The following is a 27,158-nucleotide window of genomic DNA, read 5'->3' as shown; positions in this document are numbered from 1 at the left end:
TAATAGAAATCAAGGAATATAGAAAATACTAGTCTTCATAACAACAAAATGGAAGCAGAAACCTCATTTACAGTACTAAAAATAATAATAGAAATAATAACAGAACACCTAGGCATAACTTAACAGGACATAGCTAATATTTATATAAGGAGAATTCTAAAAGCATCCTGAAATACAAAAAAACAGACTCAAGCAAATGAAATGATACATGCCTTGTTTGAGATGGGAAAATTCAACATTATAAATATGTCAATTCTTTCTAAATTAATTTATAAATGTAATGCACTCACTACAAAAATATCCTTATATTTTCTAAGGTAGAATAAGTTGAATATAACAAGCAATAAAAGTCAAAAAAGAAATCTTGAAAAGACGAGAAATGAGAAATGTTTAGGGATTTAGCCATATGTCTAGAAATTACTCCACAGCATGAAAAATACTATCTAATATTAAAACATATTACATTAAAGCATGTGATAACAATATGGCTACTATAGTATTAGAAGATGAATAGATGGATAAATTAATAATAAATCTAGAAATGGATTCAGTGGCATGTGGGAATTTAGCATATAATAAATGGAGAAAAGATGGAACTTTCTAATAAATGTTGGAATAGGTATGTTTAAAAAATAAAATTGAATCCGTTGCACTGTAAATCAGGATAAAGTAAAATATATCCAATTATTTAAATGTTAAAATACATACAAATGTATAAATATTAAGAGAAAACATGAGTAATTGCTTTATAAACTGTTAGAGTAGAAAACTTTTATAACCATGACTCAAAAATCTATACTAACAGGTGAAAAGATTGATGAATATGATCACATGAAAATAAAAATTTGTGTATTGTGAAAATCCATCATAAGCAAAGTAAAAATGACAAGTGACAAACTGGGGAAAATATCTGTAACTTATATTATAGACAAAAGATTAATATCCCAAATAAATAAACAGCATCTAAAGGTTAACAAGAAAATGACCAACAGCCTTATAGGGGAGAAAAATGAGCAAATGATATAAACAGTTTATGGAGAAAAAATGCAAATAACTTTAAGAATACACAAAGCTTTTCAACCTCCCTCAAAAAAAATAAAAAAGAAAAGAAAAGAAAAGAAAAAAGAAAAGAAAAGAAAAAAAGAAAAGAAAGGAAAAGAAAAGAAAAGAAAATGAAGAACAAATTTCACTTAGAAACAATTTTTCACTTACCTAATTGGCCAAAATACAGAAGTTTGACCACATTTTCTATTGCCAAGTTTATGAGGAAACAGACTCTTATGTCCTTTGGTGGTTAGAATGCAAGATGGTTCAATGCAATAGAGAGGAAGTTAACAGTATCCTGCAAAATTATGTATGCATTTACCATTTGACAAAACAATTACAATTTTAGAAAACCACCTTAAAGATACTTGAACAAAGGAGAGGAGCCAAGATGGCAGAGTAGTAGGCTTCCCTCACCCCTTGAACACAACTAGATAAATATCAAATTATTCTGAATACCCAAGAAATCGACCCAAGGATTGACAGAACAAATGGCACAACTAGACGGAGGGAAGAGGCCACATGGTGGAAAGGAGGAGGTGTGGAGACATGATTTGCAGGAGAAATGGATCATAGGTATTGCAAGGGGTAGGAAGGCCTGGTCACAGAGAGAGGAGAGAGACAGAGAAAGAGAGAGAGAGAGAAAGAGAGAGAGAGAGAGAGAGGAGAACAAAGGGTATCGCACAAGGAAAACACTTCCCCAAAGCCGTTGACTGGGAAAACAAGATGGGCTGATTTTCTGGAGTTTTTACAACCAGCAGGACTCAAAGACTGGAGTTTTAGAGGTCTGCAGCATGGTGGGTATTGAGTCCTGAGGGTGCTGCAGTGCTCCTGTGGAGAAAGGAGGCCACATAGCTTGGGAACACAGGGTGTGCTCTGAGGATCCCCTGGTATGCACTGCAAGAGATGGTTCCCCATTTTTTGGAGCACATCTGGGAAAAGTGGTATTGCCCCTCCAGGGAGAAAAGAGCTAGTGGGACCCATTGCTCTCCTCCACCCCTCAGCATAGCCAAAGAGACGCACCCCTGCCAAGGGCAGCTAACTTGGACACTGGCTCTTTGCTGCACTTTACTCCAACTCCATGTCCCTGCACTATGGTGCAACCACCTTTTGGGACAAACCTGCATCAATCCTAGCAGAGCGAGACCCTCCTCCAGAGGATCCATGTGGGGCTGCACCATGCCAGGTTCCTAAAGTTTAGCTGTTTTAAATCTCAGCCAGCCTGTCTCGGATAAAACACAGGTACACTGCCCTTCTGGGGAGGTAGACAGCCCACACACAGACAGAGTGAGGGCAGCGATAAGAGGGATGTCTAGGACACAGGAGGAGAGATTGTTTGCTCTTCTGAGAGGGCTTCCCAGACAGTGGCGGTTGCCCTATGGGGATGTGGGAGGGGGCTGGTGCCATTTCTTTCCCCCACACTTCAGCATCAACTAATTTCAATAAGCAGGCCTGTGCCAACAGTGATGACCTGAACCACTTATACCAAGCCCCACTCTCTAGCACTCTGCAGGTGCTGCTTTTCCTGGGCAAGACTAGCACAAACCCCCCACATGTACCTTGTCTACTGACCAAAGAGTTGAAGTTCTGGTGGAAATAGCATCAGGTAGACCAGTGTACACATAGTTAGAACTTGCCACACTCTGCCCAAGTTTCAAACATTCTCCATTACAGGCAAGGAGAAACTCTACAGAGGACTGACCTGAGGGAACAGCAGCCAAAACACAGCAGCAGAGTGCACAGAGCACACACCAGAGACACTTCCTGAAGTGCCAAGCCCTGGATAGTACATGACCTCTTCTTTATAAAGCCATTATTCTCAGGAACAGGAAACATAACAGGCTTTCTTAGCACACAGAAGAAGACAGACCTAGACAAAATGCCATCATGGAGAAATTCATCCCAAAAGAAAGAACAAGATAAGGTCACAGTCAGGGATCTCTAGTCAAAACAGATATAAGTAATATGCCTTGATCCAGAATTTAAAACAACAATCATGAGGATTCTAGCTGGGCTTAAGAAAAGCATAGAAGACTCTGGGGAGTCCCTTACCTCAGAGATTAAAGACCTAAAAATTAGTTACATCAAAATGAAAAATGCAATAACCAAGATTCAAAACCAACTGGATGTAATGACCATAAGGATGGAAGAAGCAGAGGAATGAATAAGTGATATAGAAGATAAAATGGAAAATAATGAAGCAGAAAAGAAGAGTGAAAGAAAAATATTAGGTCATGAATGTAGGCTTAGAGAACTCAGTGACTCCATAAAGCAAAATTACATTCATATCATAGAAGTCCCAAAAGAAGAAGAGAGGGAAAAAGGGCAGGAAGGTTTATTTGAGGAAATTATAGCTGAAATCTTTCCTAATATGGGGAAGAAAACAGACATTGAAATACACAAGGGACAGAGATCTCCCATAAAAATCAAAAAAGCAGGCCAACACCAAGACATATCATAGTAAAAGTTGCATAATATACTGATAAAGAAAAAATCCTAGGGATCCCTGGGTGGCGCAGCAGTTTAGCACCTGCCTTTGGCCCAGGGCGCGATCCTGGAGAGCTGGGATCGAATCCCACGTTGGGCTCCCGGTGCATGGAGCCTGCTTCTCCCTCTGCCTATGTCTCTGCCTCTCTCTCTCTGTGTGTGTGACTATCATAAATAAATAAATAATTTAAAAAAAAAGAAAAAATCCTAAAAGCAACAAGACAAAAGAAGTCCCTAACTTACAAGGGAAGACAAATAAGTTTAGAAGCAGATCTATCTGCAGAAACTTGGTAGGTCAGAAGAGGGTTGCATGATATATTCAATGTGCTGAATGGGAAAAATATGCAACCAAAAATATTCTATCCAGCAAGGCTGTCGTTCAGAATAGAAGGAGAGATAGTTTCCCAGACAAACAAAAACTAAAGGAGTTCATGACCACTAAACCAGCCCTGCAAGAAGCATTAAAAAGGACTCTGAGTGTGAAAGACAGACCAAAAACAACAAATACTAGAAAGGAACAGAGAAAATCTCCAGAAACAAGACAAGTAATAAAATGGCACCAAATTGACATCTATCAATAACTACTCTGACTGTAAATGGACTAAATGTTCCAATGAAAAGACACAGGGTGTCGTAATAGACTTAAAAAAACAACCACAAAAAACAGCACTCATCTATACATTGCCTATAAGAAACTCATTTTAGATCCAAAGAGACCTGCAGATTGAAAATGAGGGTATTGAGAACCATCTATCATGCTAATACACATCAAAAGAAAGCCATAGTAACCATATTTATATCAAATAGACAAGATTTTAAACCAAAGATTGTAACAAGAGATGAGATGAAGAAAGCCACTATATCATAATAAAGGGGTCCATCCAACAAGAAGACCTAACAATTATAAATAATTATGCTCTCAACTTGGGAACACTCAAATATATAAAACAGTAAATAACAAACATAAAGGGACTCATTGCTAATAATACAATAATAGTAGGGGACTTTAACACCCTACTTACATTGATCAACAGATCATCTAAGCAGAAAATCAACAAAGAAACAATAGCTTTGAAAGACACACTGGACCAGATGGACTTAACGGATATATCAGAGCATTTAATCCTAAAGTAGCATACTACATATTCTTTTTGAGTGCACATGGAACATTTTCCAGAATAGATCACATGTTGGGTCACAAATCATCCAGTCCTCAAGAAGTACACAAAGACTGAGATCACACCATGCATATTTTCTGACCACAACACTATGAAACTTGAAGTCAACCACAAGAAAAAATTTGGAAAGACCACAAATACTTGGAGGCTAAAGAATATCCTACTAAAGAATGAATGAGCCAACCCAGAAATTAAAGAAGAAATAAAATTACATGGAAACAAATGATAACAAACACATGATGTTTCAAAACCTTTGAGATGCAGCAAAGGCATAAGAGGGAAGTATACAACAATATAGGCCTACCTCAAGAAGCAAGAAAAATCTTGAATATGAAACCTCATCTTACACCTAAAGGAGCTAGAAAGAGATAAACAAATGAGGTGTAAAGCCAGCAGAAGAAAGGAAATAATAAAGACTAGATTGGAAATAAATGATATAGAAAAAAAGAACCCAATAGAATAGATCAATGAAACTAAGAGCTGTTTCTTCAAAAGAATAAATAAAGTTGATAAACCCCTAGCCAGACTAATCAAAAAGAAAAGAGAAAGGACCCAAATAAATAAAGTCCACAAATGAGAGAAGGAAGATTACAACCAACACCATAGCAATATAAACAATTATAAGGGAATATTATGAAAGATTATATGCCAACAAATTGAGCAATCTGGAAGAAATGGATAAATTCCTAGAAACATAATTACCAAAGCTGAAACAGGAAGAAATAGGAAATTTGAACAGATTGATAACCAGCAAAGAAACTGAATCAGTAACCAAAAATCTCCCAACAAACAAAGTCCAGGGCCAGATGGCCTCTCATGGGAATTCTACAAACTATTTAAAGATGAGTTAAAATCTATTCTTCTCAAAGTATTCCAAAAACTAGAGATGGAAGGAAAACTTCCAAACTCATTCTACAAGGCCAGCATTACCTTGATTTCCAAAAAAAGACCCCACTAAAAACATAATTATAGGCCAACTCCCTGATGAACATGGATGCAAAATTCTCAACAAAACACTAGCAAATAATCAAGATCAATGGGGCTTATTCCTGGACTGCAAGGTGTTTCAATATTTACAAATCAATCACCATAATATGCCATTATTAAAAGAAAGGAAGAGAACCATATGATTCTCTCAATACATGAAGAAAAAGGAAGTGACAAAGTACAGCATCATTCTTGATAAAAACCCTCAACAAAGTAGGGATAGAAGGAACATACCTCAATATTGTGAAAGCCATGTACAAAAGACCCACAGCTAATATGATCCCTAATGGGGAAAAACTGAGAGCTTTTTCTCTATGCTCAGGAATAAGACAGGGATGTCCACTCTCACCATTGTTATTTAACATAGTACTGGAAGTCCTAGCCTCAGCAATCAGACAACAAAAAGAAATAAAAGGCATCCAAATTAGAAAGGAAGTCAAGACTATCCCTGGGTGACTCAGCGGTTTAGTGCCTGCCTTTGGCTCAGGGCATGATCCTGAAGTCCCAGGATTGAGTCCCACATCAGGCTTCCTGCACGGAGCCTGCTTCTCCCTCTGCCTGTGTCTCTGCCTCTCTCTCTCTTTCTTTCTCTCTCTCATGAATAAATCAATAAAATCTTTAAAAAGAAAAAAAAGAATGGCATCTGTTTAAAAAAAAGGAAGTCAAACTTTCACTATTAGAAGATGACATAATACTTTATGTAGAAAACCTGAAAGACTCTATCAAAAACTTACTAGAACTGATACACAAACTCAGTAGAGTTATAGGCTATAAAATAAATGTACAGAAACCTGTTGCATTTCTGTACAAAAATAATGAAATGGTAGAAAGAGGTATTAAGGAATCAATCCCATTTACAATTGCACCCAAAACCGTAAGGTACTGAGGAATAAACCTAACCAAAGATGTAAGAGATCTGTACTCTGAAAACTATAGAACACTGATTAAAGTAAAGATGACACAAAGAAATGGAAAAACATTCTATGCTTATGTATTGAAAAAACAAATATTGTTAAAATGTCTATACCACCCAAAGCAATCTATACATTTAATGCATCTCTATCAAAATACTACCAGCATTTTTCACAGAGCTAGAACAAACAATCTTAAAACTTGTATGGAACCACAAAAGACCCTAAATAGCCAAAGCAATCTTAAAAAAGCAAAGCAAAGCTGACTTCAAGTTCTATTACAAAGCTGTAATCATCAAGACAGCATGGTGCTATCACAAAAGCAGACACATAGATCAATGGAATAGAATACTAAACCCATAAATGGACCCACAACTCTATGGTCAACGAATCTTTGACCAAACAAGAAAGACTATCCAGTGGAAAAAAGACAGTCTCTTCAACAAATGGTGTTGAAACTGGACAGCCACATGTAGAAGAATGAAACAGGACCACTTTCTTACACCATACACAAAAATAAATTCAAAATGGATGAAAGACCTAAATGTGAGATAGGAATCCATCAAAATCCTAGAAGAGAACACAGGCAGTAACCTCTTTGACATTGGCTATAGAAACTTCTTACTAGACACATCTCCAGAGGCAAGAGAAACAAAAGCAAAAATAAATTATTGGGACTTTATCAAGATAAAAAGCTTCTGCACAGGGAAGGAAACAATCACCAAAACAAAAAGGCAACCTACAAAATGGGGAAGATATTTGCAGATGATGTATCTGATAAAGGGTTACTATCCAAAAATCTATAAAGAACTTGTCAAACTCAACACTCCAAAAATAAATAATCCGGGTAAGAGATGGGCATAAATAGACATTTTTCAAAAGAAAACATACAGGTGGCTAACAGATGCATGAAAAGATGCTCAACATCACTCATCATCAGGGAAATACAAACCAAAACTACAATGAGATACCACCTCATACCTGTTAGAATGGCTAAAATTAACAACACAGGAAACACAGATGTTGGCAAGGATGTGTAGAAAGGGGAACCCTCTTACACTGTTGGTGGGAATGCAAACTGGTACAGCCACTCTGGAAAACAGTATGGAGATTCCTCAAAAAGTTAAAAATAAACTACCCTATGACCCAGCTATTGCACTACTAGGCAATTACCCAAAGAATACAAACATACAGGTTAAAAGGGTATATGAACCCCAATGTTGATAGCAGCATATGAACAATAGTCAAACTATGGAGAGAGCCCAAATGTCCACTAACTGATGAATGGATAAAGAAGAGCCACCCAAAAGAATGAAATCTTGCCATTTGCAAGACATGGATGGAGCTAGAGTGTATTATGCTAAGCAAAATAAGTCAGTCAGGGAAAGTCAAATACCATATGATTTCATTTATATGTGGAATTTAAAAAACAAAACACATGAACATAGTGGGATGGTAAGAGAGGCAAACCATAAAACAGACTATTAATCATAGGAAACAAACTGAGGGTTCTGGAGGGGAGATGGGATTAAATAGGTGATGGGCATTAAGGAGAGCACTTGTGATGAGCCCTGTATTATATTTAAGTGATGAATCACTAAATTCTACTCCAAAAACTAACATTATGCTATATGTTAATTAACTGGAATTTAAATAAAAACTTGAATCAAACAAGTGAACAAAAGATACTTGAACAAAAATATGAAAAGATGTATGTACTGTGTGGTTTTGTTGTTGTTGTTAGATTATTTGTAAAATACTGGAAATAATCCTAATATCCATCCTTAAGAGAACTGGGTGAAGACATTATGATATGATAGATGATATCATCATATCATTCACATGATAGAGCACTATCGAATAGTCACAGAATGAAGTATTATTCCTCAAAGAAAGGAGAAAGGCTGTCCTATGGAGAAATCTCTAATATGCACTGCTAGATGAAAAGACAAGTCACACTGCAGTATGGATAGTATATTTCTTTATACCTAAGAAACGGAATACATTTTAGCTGGTGTTTTTTAAAACTCAATTCTTAAAAGCTAATAAAAATTGTTCCTTGTTTGGAGGGATAGAATGGAGTGATTGAATCAGAGGTGGCACTTAGGCTTCTTACAATGCCACTCGTTTTGTGCTTTTGACTTTGAACAGTGTAAATATAAATAGAAATTTAAATCCAAATGGGGGAAAAATCAATAAACATTGAAAACAAAAATAAATAAATGACCCTGTGTATCAAATTGTTGGTTTAATGACACAGGGAAAAAACATATAATGTGTTTAAAACAAAGTATTTGACTAATACCTAGAAGGATATATTCTAAGAACCAACAACAACCACAAAAATATCTGCAAAGGAATCTGAAACTCTGTTCATTATTCCTAGTGTTAGGACCCAGGCTCACTTGATTTCTTTCTCTCTTTTCCTTCCTTCCTTTTCTTCCTTCCTTCCTTCCTCCCTTCCTTCCTTCCTTCCTTCCTTCCTTCCTTCCTTCCTTTCTTCCTTCCTTCCTTCCTCCTTCCTTCCTTCCTTCCTTCCTTCCTTCCTTCCTTTCTTTCTTTCTTTCTTTCTTTCTTTCTCTCTTTCTTCTCTTTCCTCTTCTCTTCCTTCCTTCCTTCCTTCTTCCTTCCTTCCTTCTTTTCTTCCTGCCAGGATTAAGGTGTTGCCTTTTATTATATCCTGCAGCCATCTTTCCTTCAGTACCTTGGCTAGACGTGGGTTATACAGCCACGCTCTAGCTTTAAGGAAGCTGGAAGCAATAAAGAACAGTATTATCACAATTATTCAGATGAATCATGAACCACTACTTGGGGCTAGGCATTTATCTGTCCTCTCCCACAAAAAAAAAGTAGGGTCTGTTAGCAAGGAAGAAGGAGAGAGTGTACTGGAGGGAAGTAATTTAAAGCACTAGCCAAGGAGGGTAAGGGTCAGAGGAAGACCTCAGATGAATGTTTTTTGAGGGCATGGAGGAGGACATCTGGCAGGCACCAGAAGGGGAAAAATACAGTTGTAAAGCACTTGTGGGGAAGTTAACAAAACGACACATATGACTTTTAATCCTTACCACTCTTATGAGTTGGATTATGTTTATTTCTCTGAAGATTCTGGAGTGTCCTCATGTGCATGTGTGTGTGCATGTGCATGTGCATGTGTGGACAACTGACAAGAGAAGTACCTTGCCTCAGGTCATATAGCCAGTAAGTGGAAGAACCTGGGTTCCCACTCACACAGCAGCAACAGAGCCAGGCTTCTTTTTTTTTTTTTTTTTTTTTTTTTAAATTTTTATTTATTTATGATAGCCACAGAGAGAGAGAGAGAGGGGCAGAGACACAAACAGAGGGAGAAGCAGGCCATAGCCAGGCTTCTAATTACTCCTCTAGAGACTGGTTTTACTGAACCCATGATAAGGACCATAATACCTAGGATTCATTTTGCAACAGCGGCTAACATCTAACAGGCAAGCACTGTGCTAAGTGCTTTATATAGATGATCTCTCTTAATCCTAGAGAAAACTCAACTATTACCCTGTGATTCCAGATGTGAACTTTGAGATTCCAATAGCCTGAGTCATTTGTCCATGTTCTTAGCTTTACTAAGCAGCAGAGCTGGAATGTGTGCCTACTTCTATGCTTCTAGTGTCTCTCCTCTTAGCTGCCTTGCAAAGCTGCCCCTTCCTGGAAAGAAGTTTTTTTTAAAAGCTTGTTATTTCTGAGACAACCTTTTCAGTTCTTAAATTTACATTGTGTGGTAATGAGGGTCTTTGGACTCATTAAGCGGACATAGAGTTTAATAAAATATTTTTAAAATAGAAATTTCCTTCAGTAGATAATATGCAAATTAAGCCTGAAAGAAATATGAATGAATATTGAGAGTTAAGAATTCTGAATCCTACTCTCTGGGCTCAGACCTAGTTTGCAGCCACATGGCTAAATGCACCAAAAAGGTCAGAATCAGGGGTACCTGGGTGGCTTAGTGGTTGAGCATCTGCCTTTGGCTTAGGTCATGATCCCAGGGTCCTGGGATCGAGTCCCACATTAGGCTCCCAGGAGGGAGCCTGCTTCTCCCTCTGCCTGTGTCTGTCTCTGTGTTACTCATGAATAAATAAATAGAATCTTTAAAACCAAAACAAAAAACCCAAAAACCCCAAAAGGTCAGAATCGTTGGTAAATATAGGACCGGTTATGGTGCCTCCCTCAAGAAAACAGTGAAGAGGATTGAAATAAGCCAGCACGCCAAGTGCACTTGCTCCTTCTGTGACAAAACCAAGATGAAAAGACGAGCTGTGGGGATCGGGCATCACAGTTCCTGCATGAAAACAGTAGCCAATGCTATCTGGACCTACAGCCCCACTTCTGTTGTCACAGTAAAGTCTGCCATCAGAACACTGAAGGAGTTCAAAGACCAGTAGAAGCTCCACCATTTGAAATATTGCTAGCCTATAAGAGATGGGTTAATTTATATAACAACAACAAAAAGAATTCTGAATCCCAGGATTGGTGGTCTAGGTCACAATGCCCTTAAGCAAGAAGTCAAGAAGTTGTGTTTTAAGTAAAAAACCTACTGTTGGCTCAAGGGTGAAGGTATGCTATCTCAGGAAAGGGGCCAAGATGAAGACTGAAAAGTCAATAGCGCATGTTGGGATCTGAGGGTCCCAAGTGTAAGAACTTACAACTTTCTAAGGCCAGCTATTGTAGTAGCCCAGAAGATACAGAGGAGTAGCTTCCCCCAACAGATAACATGAAGGCTTCTGCCTAAAGCAACTTCAGTCACCTGGACTAATAGTCACATGCTGTCAGACAATGTTTAAAGCATACTATCTGGACTTAAACCAGCTTCAGTTTCTGCATCAGTGACTCTAAAGAAATACAGATGACCCTTAAAAAACACAGGTTTGAACTCTGTGTGTCCATTTATACCCAGATTTTTGCAGTATAGTACTGTGAATGTATTTTCCTTGTGATTTTCTTAATACCATTTTCTTTTTTATAGCTTACTTTACTGTAAGAATACAATATAATATATATATTAACATATATATTGTAAGAATACAATATGATATATATTAACATATATATAACACATGTTTTATATAATATATAAACTGTTTATGTTATTGGTAAGGCTACTGGTCAGCAGTAGGCTATTAGTTAAGTTTTGGGGGAGTCGAAAGGTATACTCAAGTTTTTGACTAGGGAGGGTGCTGGTGCCCCAGACCTCCTCATTGTTCAAGGGTCACCTGTAATTCTCTGGCTTCAGGAACTCCTGATCTCTAGGCTCCCTTTCACTAGTGTCATCCTCTGAGGACCATCCCTCCCACTGAAAGCCCGACAGCTACTAATGTTACCAGAAGCCAATGTACCAGAACCAATATGACATCAAGACAAGTCCCTATATTAAGAATAAATACATTTTGGGCAGCCCCGGTGGCGCAGCGGTTTAGCACCGCCTGAAGCCCGGGGTGTGATCCTGGAGATCCGGGATCGGAGTCCCACATCAGACTTCCTGCATGGAGCCTGCTTCTCCCTCTGCCTGTGTCTCTGCCTCTCTTTTGCTCTCTCTGAATCAATAAATAAATAAATCTTAAAAAAAAAAAAGATTAAATACATTTTTAAAATAGGGAAAGCCATCTGAAAAATTTAAATGTTTATTTATGAGAAATGCATAAACGCCCCCAATAAATATGTGAAAATTAATAGTCAGGTGGCTGGAATGGGGAAGCCCTACTACTCAATGTCAATTACAGGAAGAATTGTCAATTACAGAATCCAACTGAAACATCCTCAACAGGAAAAGATGCACATGGCTTCCTTTACAAGAAATCGACTACCCCCGCTATTCAACAGGGAATAGTCATCACCCTGAACTCTCACTTTTCTCCAGTTGACTTTTATTCAAAATAGCCTCTCCCAGTTTCCTCTTTCTTCACCATAAACTAACGTTCTTCTCTTTTGTTGGACTTGCCTGTGGTTTTGCTGTAGCTTCCATGTCCTGAATTGCAATTCTCTGCTAGTCCCGAATAACCCCATTTTGCTGGTAAGGAGACCGGTTGTTTAATTTTTAAGGTTGACAAGTAAAAAGATGGTGTTTTACTTTGGGCATTATTATCCTCTCACCATCTTTCTTTTGTGTTTATTAATCTTATGATTGGTACTGGACCATCCAGAAGAAAAAGAAAATGGCCCTGAACATTTTGCATTATTTAAAAATCCAAAATAGTTTTACTTTTCCCTGATGACCTGGACCTGTCATGCTCACCTGACCTTTCTCTTGCTTTGCCACTTGTCTCTCACAGCTGTGGGATATCATGTTTCTTTCATGGAGTTCTGGCGTTGTAGATTAAGACTTAGTATCCCTCTCAAAATATCGTCCAATATTGAAGTGAATGAAATATTTAGATTCATCAAAATGTTACAGAGAGTGAGATGGAAAAGGAAAGAAGCCTCGGTTCTTTTGCTGCCACAATGAAGAATTATGGGAAGGGGAAATGAAAGTGAGGCAGAGCAAAGTTTTATTAAAGTATGCTCAGAGACAGGAGTGGGCCAGTCAAGAGAGACAAAGGACCGGGAAACTGGGGTGTGGGCTTATATCATTTTTTTTCTTTTGGGGGAGTCCTAGGGTTCCAACATTTGAGTGACATGCCTGGGATTACATAATAATTAGCCAACTATGCATGTCTGTCCCTAAAATGTATTTAAAATACCTGCATGGGGTAGGAAATTGCAACATTATTTCTATTCTAGAGACATAGGTCATGCAATAAGAACAAGCAGCTGGTTTCTGTACCAATGAAACAAGCACTATACACTTAACTCTTCCTCTGCCAGGATGCTGTAACAGCAAACTGACTGATAGATGGGTGGAACGGGGTGGACCTTCTGCAGTCCCGGGTTGGGCTATCCAGCAGCATATCTCAGTACAGCAGGACATCCATCCTCCTGTCACTCATGCCTAGTTTCCTGCCTAACAAAAGGAGCTATGACTAAAAATTGCAAAAACAGGTGCACAGAGTCACTATTGACTTTGGTAAAGATTACAATTAGATCCTGCCCACTTCAGTTATAACCATGTTAAATCAGCTTGCTGGGAAGTACAGATCCCTCCCACCCCTACCCCATCCAAAAGTGGAGCATTCCCACGAAACCTTTCCTAAGCCGAAATAGCCATAACGAGAAACAGCAATTGCCATTAATTTGTATGGAAAATTCTTTTGAGTGCTCCCAGACAAAAAAAAAAAAATAGCCTCTCTTAGGCTTTTCTGATACCCTCAGACACATCTTGCTAACAGATGAACAAAATAAATAGAGATGAAGCACAGATGCTCACAGACACAGTTGGGAGCTGCGGCGACTGATGCTGAGGTGCTGTGTGTGGTTCCTGGGGACGGGGCCTGGCGGGGCCAGTCTCACTGCTCCGGTGCACACTGCCTCCATAAAGGCTCAACTGGCTGCAAAACAAATGCTAAGGCTACTTTCTCTTTTCGCCTTATTTTCGTAAAAGCAAAAGTCCTCTTCAGATTTCCCTGCCTAGCAGAACCAGGTAATGATGGAGTAAGTCTTACCTAACAGTGAAGCAGCCTAACATGAACTTTTGAAAAGTGAGGGGAGTACCCTGTATTGCTGTAATACATAGTGAGACTCGAGCCATTTGCTGAACCCACAACCATGAGACAAACTCTCGCCTTCTTATCCATTTAAATTTCCCATTCTTTTCTCTCTCTCTCCCTTAGGTCTGCTTTTCTTTCTTTTCTCCATATAAAGGTAAATAAAATAGCTAGTATGCACGTAAACCTGCATGTTTGAAATATGTCCCTGCTGTCTACTTGGTATGTGGACAGACAAGAAACCGCATGTCAGAGGAAGCACTTCTAGGATTTAGGTTAATTTTTCTACTTCCAGACCTTCCAGGCTGGCCTCAGATGGACATTTATAGACACCACTCTCCTGAGGCTCAGGGAAGAAAAGCAGTGGAATACAGAAGAGCTTATACAGTGGTGGTGTGATCTGGTGATGCTGCCCTCTGGATGATGGAAGCCCAGATTCTGTTTTTTTCTCTTGGGTGTCACTCTTGTGGTTTCTCTGAAGCCTTCTGTCACCAATTCCCTCTAAGTACCTTCAAGCTTAGTCTCCTGGGGATCCCCTGGGGTGGTGACAGGCTCTCCAGTCTGCCTTGGAAACTTCATCTGCCAGAGGTCTTCTGTCACAGTTACCTCGGTGTGGCTGGCTACCAGTCCTCATGGACAGCATCACCTCAAGAGAGCCCCAACCTGGCTATTTGCTGGACAACTACTCTGTCTAGGACAGAAAACCCAGCTCTTTATCTTGCCTGACTCTGAGCCCAAGCCACTCCATGCAGGAAAACCTCTTACCTTCAGACTCTTTTACCTTCTATGCCCTCACAATCTAGGGCACACAGATTTTTTTTTTTTTCTCTAAATGGTGCCATCCAAACTCCTCTCATTCTGCCTGAGGCAGAGATGGGGTGTGGTCAAGGTGAGAACTGCATTCAGCAACTAGCTTTAAATGTATCCTCACTCATCTTTCCTCTCTGATCATGCTCCTGGCCTATGTGGTGGTAGAAGGGAGGAATTGGCCCTGTTCTGTGGGTGTCCTGACAATAGCTCTGGGGAGATGAGCTGGCAAGTGCCTCTCTTGAGAATGTAGAGTTTCTTCATTGTTCTCAGCTTTTGCATCTCAGTGAAAACTGCAAGACACTGAGAAAACTCGCATCTAGTCTCTGTTGCATAGGGTTCATGCAATTGGGCACCACTCACCCCCTTTCTTCCCCCAGACACAACACAGGGCATAGTGTAATCAATCAACAGCCACACCTGGTCAGGTCTATGCCAGGTACTGAGGAGGCTATAAAGAAAAGCTAGATTACAAGCCTTTGAGAACTAATCCTCCCAATAAATAAAACAAATGGTGTCCATTTAAATCACAACACATTGAGGCAACAGCAGAGCTGTGCCAGCTAGCACAGCCCGGTTAGGCTGGTCAGATCAGGGATGGAGGAGGTGCCTCCGAGGCCACAGTCCCTGGAAGGGTAAGAAGGAGGTGATGCTCTCTGTGGTCATTGAGTTTTCCTCGACAACCACAGAACAGTGGCCTGGATGCCAGAGGCCAGAGTCTTGGGAAGGGAGAGGACACAAGGAGGGGAAGCAGGGGGTAGCCTGTCCCGCCCTGCAGGATAATGTGGAGTGTGCAATACAGGATGCCTGGGCCATCCAGCCACTCCAGGGCGCATGGGCCACAGTGTTCCTCATCCTCAGAGAAAGAACTTCCTCAGCCAGAAATAGCCTAGGGGAGCCAATGTGTGCCCAGCATCTGAGGAAAGCAAGAAAAGCATGGCCTTCGCAGTGTATGAGAAGTGCAAGTCAAGAATGAGAATTGGAGGGAAACAATCCTTTGGTTACTGGGCTGTGTTTCTTCAAGTACAAGAGACTAGACCCTGTTGGTAGAGTGCTAGTGATACGGCAGAGCTTGGTTCTTGTCTCAAGGAGTCAAAGAACGAAAGTCGCAGGCAACAGAGAGTGAGCAAAGTGATAGAAGTTTATTAAACAGAGATAGAAAGGAAGCTCTCAAAAGTTTGAGGGGCCCCAATGAGTTTGCCACTGATGGCTTTAATGATCTGTCTTTTATAGGAAACTGATTAGGGAATTTGATAAATTTCTTGTCAATATCAGGGTGGATTTGTCAATATCACGTCTGTATTTAAAACAAACATGGAGGACTTGTAACTATCCTAATAACAAACAAGATGTTTTTATAAATATCATGAGCCCAAACAAGGTGTTGCTTCTCCCTGGTTATCTCCTCCATAACATCTCTCTACATCTGGGATTTCTGTGAGCCTTAGTCAGGTCCCCATGGCCTTGAGATTCTTGTGACCTCTTGGTTTGAGCAGGGACTATTGGTAACACCTTAATGACATTTCTTTATGGTCTGCTGAGTTTCTGTGATTACTTAGTAGCCATTAAAGGGGGATACTCCCTAACATTTTGAAGCTGGGGAGCCAGGTTTATTCTTTCTATTTTTACTGTCTTACCTCTGTTTTCTTGAGATGGATAGGAGCCTAACTCTGGGGGCTTTCCCTTATCTTTCCCTGCCTAGCCCCGTCTGCCCCTAACTGGTTCCTACATCACTAGGAATATTATGCAGAAATAATAAGGAAGACCATGCAATGCTGAGCTGAACAGGGAAAGGTTAGAAGCACAGAAGAAGTTCAGAGTCTGAGCTGCTGAGAGGACACTGGGGCGGGCAGAGGGACAACTGCACAGGGCTCAGAGGATGTTGGCGATCTGGCAAAGCCCAGAAGGGTGGGAGGATGCACGGCAGAAGAAACAGCTTCCAGGACAGACAGAAACACCCATTGTTATACAACACATACCGTCATTAAGAGAAAGCAAGGAAAGCAAAACCATTTGCTTTCTCTCTGCGTTTTTGTTCTCTCTATAGCCTCAGACTCGGGGGAGCCCTGTCCTGGACATCGCCGCTTTGGCTGGAGTCTGCCCTTAGTGCTCTAGTTAGGATGCAAGCAGAGCCCCCTTCCAGATTCTTCGGCGTGCATTTGTCTCCTCCTTCTATTTGGCTGGAGCCTTGCTGTGATTGATGTAGACACGTGACTTTACTTTCAAATGTTGCCCTAGTTTTTCTTATCCAGGTCAATCTTTGAAGGATGTTAGGTCACAAATCCAGCCAGACGGGGAACTTTATTCACCCCCATGATTTACATTGATCTGCTGCCTGCCTCTCCGAGAGAAATATCAGTTTGCTCCCTCCCCAGTCATCTGCATCCCAGTTTGGCCAAAGGGCTGGCTTTTTTCTCTTGATTATTTTGTGTTTACTTCTACCTGCACAAGTCAATGGGGAGAATGAGCTTCGCAGATCACACTAGAGAGGAATAGAAGAGATTTCTTTTTCTCTTAAGACATTACATCAAGACAGTTTTGTTGGAACGTGCAGTTGTAGTAGGATCTGGGCTGAAATGCAGTTGTTAGCTCCACCCCCTGCCCTATTTTGTCTCCAAAGGGTTATGTTAATATCACATATGGAATCTGTTTCTTGATTTGTTTGTCCTGCCTTCCTTCTAAAAAATCAGGTTTTTGAGGTATAATTTATGTATAAGAACATTTGCTGATTTTAAGTATTCTTTGATTTGCTGAATTTTGACAGTGGTGTGGTCACAGAACCATTCCTACAGTAATAATATAGAATGTTTCTGTCACCTCAGATGTTCCCTCGGGGCTTCCTGCAGTCGACCTCCTCCTCCCAGCCCTGTCCCTGGCACACTTGGGTCCCTTTCTTAAATATGAAGAGGAATGCGAGCAGCTGGAAAAGAGCATGGTCACATAAATATTCCCTGAGGCTTCTTGTTCTTAATCTACAGAAATTGCATTTTGCTGGTCATTTCCTAATTGGCATTCTGAAGAGTCAGGAATCATTAAAATTTATCCATCTTGTGTCACTTATTAGGAGCTGGGCTCATTGTCTTTGTTGACTTGTTCCACATATATGATAGATAAATTTGGTTCATGTTTCCAAAGAGACAGCCCTGTTATTGACATCTCTCTGGAGCTAAAAGAGAGCCATCTGAGCTTAAAGACAAAGCGGCACACAGTTGAAATTAAACATAGTACACTCTACCTGCTACTCTTCTTCCTATTATCTTTTGGTTAGATTTTACTTAGATTGTTACCCTTATTGTATTACCCTATGGGAATAGGAAGAGATAAGAAGTAATGAACAAAGCTAAGGGAGGAATACTTGAAGGTGTACTGGTGATGTGATCGTGAGGGTTGTGTGTGAACAATGTACATTATAAACCACTTGTTGGGCATGTATCAAGTATTCTGAGTGCTGGGATATCAACCCAGGATAAGCTGTAGGTCTTGTCCACTAGGAGTTCACAGTTCAGTAGGGGAGGCAGCCGGGTCATCAGGCAATGATGAGATGATGGAATCAGGCAATGACAGGCAATGCTGTTGGTTACTGGAGCACAATCAAAGAGTGTGGGGTCCATTCATCCATCAGGGAAGCCTCCTGGAGACTGATGATATCCAGGCTTGAAAATCATGAAGAGTATAAAACTGGCAAATTTGTTTCTCAGGGTTGTTGACGGTAATAAGCAATTCATCAAGTAGGAATTGGGGACTATTTAAAATTAAGGGGTATCATACAGAAGCATGCCAAGAAGTGAGAAAAATTAAAAATGCAATCTGAATCAGATTATATGCAAATCTAAGGGTGATTCAATTGAATGTGAAAAGAGAGAAAGAGAGGGAGGGGGGAGAGAGAAAGAGAGAAAGAAAAAGAAAGACACAGAAAGAGAGACAGAGAGACCATACCATGCCATGCCATGGCGCAGGCACTGTAGCAGGGCCTGAAAATGCAAGCTCTGCATTTGAAAGGCTAATACTCTTGCTGCCTTCCTAAGAAGGGATATGTTGCCTGTATGTGGGCATTGTGTGGAAATCACACTGAATAGGAAGTGGAAGACCAGTGTGGTGATTTGGCTTTAGCTATAGGGGACCTTAGCCCACTCACCTACATAATCAAGAGATGGAGCAAAATGATCTTTCTAGTGTTTTAACCTCTAGAATTTTCTGATTTGATGTTTACCTGGCAGATGCTTGTAACTTTCTGCTGAGGCATAAGGATGTTAAGATGTTACTTGAAGCACTAATAGTTGGGTAATGATGACCGTATCTGCCCATGGCCCTCTGCAAAGGAAAGCAACATTATGCTATTCTTCAAGTGGCTACAGCTTTTGCTGTGTGTATGGATGACCAATGAATGTAACCCTGCATATCCTGTCTGGAATGACTGGACCAGAGCCAAAGGCACCCAGAAAGATTGTATGTGAGAAGTATACCATGACAAGTAACTTGGCATGAAACAAGGCCAGTATGAGTGACCTAATTGGAGCTTTTCTTTCTGGTATAAACAAAATGCATGGAAGAAACGTGGGTCACTGGAGCTGTGTCTGTATTCTATGTGACTATGAGTCAATCTTGAAGCGCTTCAGGATCTGCTGAATATTATCGCTGTAGAAGAACTGAGACACAGAATGAATCTAAGTTGCTGAGTATGTCCTCCGTTACTGCAAATATTCTTACATAAATGCTTTCCATCTAGAGCAATCTGGGTGTGTCTCATCTCTGCTAACTATGAACGTCCCAAGGCTAGGCAGGAAGCTCTAAGTGAGGCTCCTGGGTGAATACAGATGAGTAAGAGATTTCATTCTGCTAAAAGAATATGTGCTCCTGGAAAACTCTTTGTAGCATAATACAGTATTAGTAAGTTAATGCTGCAGAAAAATATATTTTCTATTTGCTTTGGGACTAAGGTGAAGAAATGAATTGGCAAAATTGGCTTTATAGTTAAATTGACAATGTGGGAATGTTGTCTGAGATTTCACTCTCCTTGCAGCTAACCAGTTAGCCAACCAGTTTCATGGATGCTGGCAAAAGACACGAGACTCTTGGCTCAGAGACAAGGCATTTGTGGCATTCAGAGTCAGCATTCACCCGTTTCTCAGGCCTCACTTCCAACAGAGTGACACTAAGGGGGTCCAGAGGAGCAGAACTTTGAGCTTAGGGACCTTGAAACTTTTATAATTGGTGGCAAGCCTGCTTGCCATTATCTTTATTTTAATGTGCAGGAAGCAAACTTGTCTTTTTCTCTGGAGGAAGACACTGTCTCTGTCTTTCAAGGCTGCTTGCTGTGCACACACCCTTGAAAGGACAGCATTTTTGAAAAGGGAGTCAGTGCTTCTTCAGAAAGACAAACAGAAACAGAGACTCACAGACAACTGTCTCCAAACAGTGACTCATTAATAGAATCATGAAATCAAGTTACAGGGTTTAAACACATAGAAGAGTATTTCATGTAGTAGGGTAAGCATTGTTTAGGGAAACTTTCCTTTAAAAATATTTTTTCCACCTTTTTTTCATTGGCAGTAAGTTTGAGACACATGGCTAGGATATTATTAAATACATTGAGTTCTTACATTCTGGGTGACATGACTTGGCTTGCATTAAACCCCAAACTGTGCAATAGCAACATGTATTATGTTGGGGTTCTTCTACAATATATCATAAACTTCATATTCTTTTTAAATATATTTTATTTATTTATTTGTGAGAGACACAGAAAGAGAGAGATAGAGACATAGGCACAGGGAGAAGCAGGATCCATGCAGGAAGCCCGATGTGGGACATGATCCCGGGACTCTGGGATCATGCCCTGAGGCAAAGGCAGATGCTCAACCACTGAGCCACTCAGGTGTCCCTAAACTTCATATTCTATGCCATAGACTACATATTCTAATCATGATCAGTAAACATACTCAAATGCTATTTTTGGAGACTAGGAAATTTTAGATACTCTATTGTGGAGTTTTTTTTTTTTTTTTTTGAACGAAATGATGTTTTAAGATGGTAAATTTTACCTCAGGTTTCAGGTGGATAGCAGGCAAAATGTATAGTATGAACTTTGACTACTTAGAGAATAAAATAGAGGGTGGGAATATGTACATTATTAACTGAATTGATGCTTTGCCAAACATTGGCTTTAATAAGGAGCACACACAAAAATTAAATATTTGACATCTTAACAGCTCCAAAGCAAATATGTATTTCATCTGACTTGTATGCCTATAAAATGAAGGTTCTGGATAGACAAAATGGTTGTTGGGTTCCTTAGTGTATTTATTAAATTCAAGAGTTTTAAAAACACTTTATACAATAGATAAAATTTCCTTAAAACTAGGTTTTAAAAGTCCACTTTCATAAATATCTACTGAGTTCGTATATGCAAAAGGTCAGAAGAAAGAAAGATACGTAAAATACCTCACGTCATGTGGATTGCATGGATTAGAGTGATTACAATTTCAAAGGGTAGAAATTATGTGTTTTCTATTTTATATACCTACCACATTGCTTTTATTTAAAGTATGTGCTGTTATTATTGCTAAGATCAGAGTCATAGTAGAAGATTACAGTGCTAACACATTATTTTATATTAATTGAAAAAGTTACCCATTTAAATTGAGTATTTCTAAATCTTTGGGAAAATCAATTCTAAGACTGGATAGAGATCATGTTTTAGAAACAGACGTATGAAATCTTAACATATGAAAGCCATTGCCCAAGAATTGTATGATCTGCTAGAGAGAATTTTAATGGCAGCACCAAGCACCATATCACTGGATCTATCATTTATAGGAAGAACATACAAACAATACTCTTCTTGGAATATTTTAAATATGAAGAACTGCCATTAATTGTTTTCTCTTGCTTTCTCGGAAAAGTAGTAAAACCACTTTTCCCTAGGGTCCAGCTAGCCTGATCACTTAATTAATTTTGTTGTCCCCCTTAAATGCTCTTTTAAAAGAAAAAACATACAAGAAAACTAGCTGGTAGAAATTTCACACACACACACACACACATACGTGTGCATGCTCACAGAATCTATAAGATAAACTTTGGGGTCAGGACTCATTCAGACAAATCAAAATATCCTCATCATTTAAGATATTAATACTTTTCTATAAATAGGTATTATTCACACCTAATGGGGAACATAAAGAAAGGTGGTATGGTATTGTACCAGCATATGGACTTTAAGGAGAGCGCCTTTGTCTGATATAACCAATATAGGAGTGGATTATAGATGTAAATATATAGATATATAATCATTTGTCTATCTTTTAATGTAAGGCAAAGGGTTTTCTTTGAGTATATTCATTAGCTACACTTTAGCCACATGAGTAATGCATTATCTAAAATGACCGGATGGTTTCCTTAAAGTCAAGCAATCTGATTTAAACATTTGAGCTTCTATGATTCTTTTTCTTCACACTGGGGTACAGTTTTTGCTCCAACATTTAAGTTGATGGTAATTTTAAAAAAATATTTTATTTATTAGAGAGAGAGAGAGAATGAGCATGAGCAGGGGAAGGGGCAGAGGGAGAGGGAGATGTGGGGAACACAGTACCTAGAGATCATGACCTGAGCCAAAGGCAGACACTTAACGGAATCACCCAGTTGCCCCGTAATTTTTGTTTTTAACAGCTAACCCATATCAAATCATTCAAAGCTTTCAGTTTTATATTTATATTCATATTTGAGTGTTTTACATAATATTTAACTTATTTTTTAAAATAGTAACCACAATGGCAAAAGGAGGTTGGAATAAAATAAACTGACTCTTAAGAAGTATTTAAAGTTCTAGTAGTGGGAGTGAGAGGGGGCAGTGCTTCAAAAGGTGGCATTTACTAGGTGTAAACAAGCAGATAGTAGCAAGTAGAGTCTGCCAAGCCAGGTAAGCAGAAAGTAATTAAAAAACTTTCTACCATGTGTCAATTCTTTTTTTTTTTTTTTTTTTAAGATTTTTAAAAATTTATTCATGAGCGACAGAGAGGCATTGACAGAGGCAGAGGGAGAAGCAGGCTCCATGTGTGGAGCCCAATGTTGGACTTGATCCCGGGACTTAGGGATCACGCCCTGAGCCAAAGGCAGACGCTCAACCACTGAGCCACCCAAGTGTCCCTACCATGTGTCAATTCTTGTTACTATTAGTGTTTATACAGAATATGAGCAGTTCTCATCTTCTTCAATACCAAAAAAAAAAAAGTTATATTTGAAAGTCCAGTTTGCCTCATTTCCCAAACCTGTAATTTTGCATTTACTTTCATATAATTTTTCATTAGTACATATGTATTCTTTTCCTTCTTTTCTTTTTGAGAGAGAGTGAGAGCCAGCAGGAGAGGCAGAGGGAGAGACAATCTCTAGCAGACTCTGCACTGAGCAGGGAGCCTGACATATGGCTTGATTTCCTGACCCTGAGATCCTGATCCAAGTCAAAACCAAGAGTCAGATGCTTAACTGACTGCACCACCCAGGCCCCTCAGTATGTATGCATTCTTTAGAACCTGTACCAATTTGTTACTGGAAAAGCAAGTTTCTTGCAATCAAATGTCTGTGAAGGTTCTAAGACAACGTCTGTGCCCCACATGTAATTAATTACATTTTCTCTTCAACACACAGTTTATTTTAATAATTACATGTTATATTTTATCAGTATTTATTACCTATTCTCTATGGTCACCTGTACTAGGGCCCCTTTTGGAACTCACCCATTTGTTTCAGGGTATCTTTTCCTTCAATACTTTAATCCCTTCCCTGTAGTATAAATGGCCAGAGCTTTCAGTATCTCTCTGGGTGTCTCACTAGTGCTTTGTATAATGCCACAGTGAATGGGGCTGGAATCCTTTCTAATATCCTTGGAAAATATTATTCAGTTTATTTTATAAACCTCATCCATACTTTCTAATGATGCTTTTAATATTTTCACAACTACTCCCAACCCATAACTTTTACTGATCTCATAGTATAGTTTGAAGTGGCTCTGTTGAACTTGAGCCTTTCTACTTCTGCTGTGATCTTTATATTTATTTCTGGATTTGGTTGCCATAATTACCCTGTGACCTTCATTTTCAGATTTCTTTTGAAAGTGGCTTTGCTTAATTGTGAATTTGTTCCCAAAAGCTGTGAGAACAAAGCCACTTCTTTAAGATCTGGTGCTGTCAACACTCCAGAGACTGTTCTTTCATTGATTTGTATTTGTACTTGATTTTTTTCTGTGATTATTTTTAAGCTAGTTACAGATGGCTGCCAGGGAGACCAAGCAATCAATAGTCTTTGTTTATTGTATCTATATAACCATATGCAAATTCTACAGATGTTCTGAACTCTAAGGAGCTGGTGAAGGTCAGCCTGTCTCTAAGGACTTGCTTAGCAAAGGATGTTCAGAATCTATTCTGTATACTTGCAGTTTTTAAGGTCATTAATGTTTACTAAAGCCCATTTAAAACCAATGACTTTGGGCTATGAACTGTAAAATAGGCTGCATTTTAAGTTGAGTTTTATATAAATATTCCCACAGTTGAGAATGATACTGCACATCTTAATATTCATTAAGCATAATAAATTTACTGCTGCTTATTGTAATACTTCTTAAAATTTAGTCAGTATTAACCATGACTGCTAAGGTAAGCGGCATAGTTGAAGGCAGTTATATCTGATCTGGTAGGGGCTTCTGCAAGCTCATTTGAAGGACCTATATCGACTCAAAGATTACGAATTCTAGATTCACTGGCCATTCTGTGATAATCTTTATATCAAGTGGGATTTCTCAGACCTTTCCTCTTCCATCTCAACCTCTGGGAGGAATGTTACGTGTAAAGAAAGTACCCTTGGAAGGGAGAGAAGCCCTGAGCGTTTCCCTTCCTTATGAAAGCCCAGAATCAAGCCATGTTTCTCACCTGCATAAAGGATGATTTATTCTGGCTGAAGATATAGGGGAAAACCTCTACCAACATACAGGTATAAAGGCACACACGTTTATTTAACCATAGAGAGATCAACACGCTAGAGAGCCAAGTAAAATTCTCCAGTACCGGCCACTGCCCACCTCTCCCAGGGCGGAGAAGCGATTTAAAGCTACAGGCTCTGTCTCCACGAACGCCGGAGAAAAACACATGCACATTTGTTTGGAAATGGCTTGCAATTTCCTCCCTTCCTCAATAATCTGGGAGTGATGCAAAGTCTAGACTGCAAAATAAAGGCTAAACTTTATGTCAGCCGCACATCTTTGTTCAAAGAGGGATTTAACTTAAATCGTACACAGGGCAGGTCGGCACCTCCTCGGCGCGGAGAGCAGCAAACTCGCACGCAGAGGCCACCCCGAAGCCCGGCACCGAGAGGAGGCGGGGCGGTCCCGCGGCTCCGCAGCCCGGAGCCCCCGCCTCCAGGGTGGCCCCGCCTCCAGGGTGGCCCCGCCTCCAGGGTGGCCCCGCCTCCAGGGTGGCCCCGCCTCCAGGGTGGCCCCGCCTCCAGGGTGGCCCCGCCTCCAGGGTGGCCCCGCCTCCAGGGTGGCCCCGCCTCCAGGGTGGCCCCGCCTCCAGGGTGGCCCCGCCTCCAGGGCGGCCCCGCCTCCAGGGCGGCCCCGCCCCCTCGCGTAACCCGGATACACACCCACGCTCCCCTTTCACCTCGCCGCCGTGGGCTAACGTGGAAGCCGGAGCCGCTGACCGGCTGAGGAGCGCCGAGCGCGCTTGCCCGGGGCAGTTGGCGCGCGGCAGTGCGGCGGGGGGGGGCTCGTCGGCGCGGCTCGGCCTCGCCCGGGGGGGAGCGATGGGGCGCGCGGGCGCCGGCGAGCGGACGCCGGTGTAGGAGGCGCGGCGCCCGGCCCGGGAGCGCGGGGAGGCCTGCGAGGGCCGCCGCCCGGAGCCCCGGCCTCCCGCGCCATGGCCCCGATGGGCATCCGCCTGTCCCCGCTAGGGGTGGCCGTGTTCTGCCTGCTGGGGCTCGGCGTGCTCTACCACCTGTACTCGGGCTTCCTGGCCGGCCGCTTCAGCCTCTTCGGCCTGGGCGGCGAGCCGGGCGGCGGCGGGGCGGCGGGGCCGGCGGCCGCGGCCGACGGGGGCACCGTGGACCTGCGCGAGATGCTGGCCGTGTCGGTGCTGGCGGCCGTTCGCGGCGGCGACGAAGTGCGGCGCGTCCGCGAGAGCAACGTCCTCCACGAGAAGTCCAAGGGGAAGACGCGCGAGGGAGCCGAGGACAAGATGACGAGCGGGGACGTGCTGTCCAACCGCAAGATGTTCTACCTGCTCAAGACCGCCTTCCCCAGCGTGCAGGTGGGTGCCCGGGCGCTGCGGGCCGGGGCCCGGCTCGCGGACGCGGAGGTTGAGACGCGCGCGGCAGCGTGGGCGCGGCGCGTGGGGGCGTTGGCGGGGCGGACGCGGCCGGCGGAGTGACCCCGAGCCCCGGCCCTTGTGGCCCCTCCGGGCTGTGTGTCGGCGCTTCGCCTGGGAGCTGGAGCCCTGCGTTCTGGGGGGGCCTTGGAGTCCAGGCTGTGGCAGCGAGCCCCGTTCCCTTCGGCAGGCCCTTGTCTAAACCGAAGGGGCCCGCTAGCCCTCCTTGCTGCAGTTGCCGGGAGGGTCGGGACTGCACCACACACGTTTTCTGCCAGACTCAACTCACCAGGAGCCGATGGAGGCCCGAACTGCGCAAGTCTTGTGGTGCAGCTCTTCTGGGGGGGGGGGGGGGGGGGGGGGGAGCGGGGTATGCTCATGCTTTACTTTAGCTGTAGAGTGACCTCTTGATGGCATGCATTTGGGGGGCCCTTCAGAAAAGTGTGTGGAAGTGTATTTCCCAGCCACTTCATTTGAGCCATCTATCCCGTATTTTCTGCAGAGAATAAGAATTGAACATTTGCCTTTTATTTGGGCAGGTTTCTGGGAGAAGGAATTGACATTTTCTTAGATAAGTCCAGAATTTTTGAATTTGTTATTGATACTCTTTGAATTTATTTTAGTGGCGTTACTGTCAAATGAATAAAACTTTAAAAACGTATTGTGATTCCAGAGGAAGAGCTTAACATGGCATGGCAGTGCTTTGTAAGTGTACGTGTTAACTCACCTCACAGTAGATCTTAGCTACTGGGGAAAAAAAAAATGTTTCCAGTGGAATTCTATTACTTAGATAAA

General features: G+C 41.3%; 2 protein-coding genes and 1 long non-coding RNA gene across 7 annotated transcripts in view; 2 read left to right on the top strand and 1 right to left on the bottom strand.

Moving 5' to 3' along the window:
• LOC111093253 overlaps positions 1–25,740 on the bottom strand; it is a 151,665-nt gene extending 125,925 nt beyond the window's left edge. For 4 of the 5 annotated variants that reach the window (XR_005380971.1, XR_005380972.1, XR_005380970.1 and 1 more), the window contains exon 1: positions 1,213–1,303. This is a non-coding gene — a long non-coding RNA (uncharacterized LOC111093253). Of the gene's footprint in view, positions 1–1,212; positions 1,304–25,644 lie in introns of those variants that run through there. The other variant, XR_005380974.1, reaches the window with a different exon arrangement.
• On the top strand, positions 10,531–11,016 carry LOC106558000 (60S ribosomal protein L37a-like). Its single transcript, XM_038579351.1, has 2 exons — positions 10,531–10,551; positions 10,759–11,016. Exons 1-2 carry the CDS (start codon positions 10,531–10,533, stop codon positions 11,014–11,016), a joined length of 279 nt encoding a protein of 92 aa, XP_038435279.1.
• Positions 25,741–25,868: 128 nt separating the features above from the next.
• Positions 25,869–27,158, top strand: part of BPNT2 (3'(2'), 5'-bisphosphate nucleotidase 2) — a 38,535-nt gene continuing 37,245 nt past the window's right edge. The window contains exon 1 of the mRNA XM_038579350.1: positions 25,869–26,306. Coding sequence (XP_038435278.1) covers positions 25,917–26,306 — 390 coding nt within the window. The 5' untranslated portion in view covers positions 25,869–25,916. The remainder of the gene's footprint in view (positions 26,307–27,158) is intronic.

Source organism: Canis lupus, chromosome 29 (assembly GCF_011100685.1).
Source record: "Canis lupus familiaris isolate Mischka breed German Shepherd chromosome 29, alternate assembly UU_Cfam_GSD_1.0, whole genome shotgun sequence".
NCBI lineage: Eukaryota > Metazoa > Chordata > Mammalia > Carnivora > Canidae > Canis > Canis lupus.
This window is presented reverse-complemented; position numbering and strand designations above follow the sequence as displayed.

Bases quoted from the DNA above. Each gene is read 5' to 3' on its own strand.
- LOC106558000 (XM_038579351.1), top strand. From the start codon at position 10,531: ATGGCTAAATGCACCAAAAAG. The intron at 10,552-10,758 runs GTCAGAATCAGG...AAACCCCAAAAG, and splicing joins TGGCTAAATGCACCAAAAAG to GTCAGAATCGTTGGTAAATA.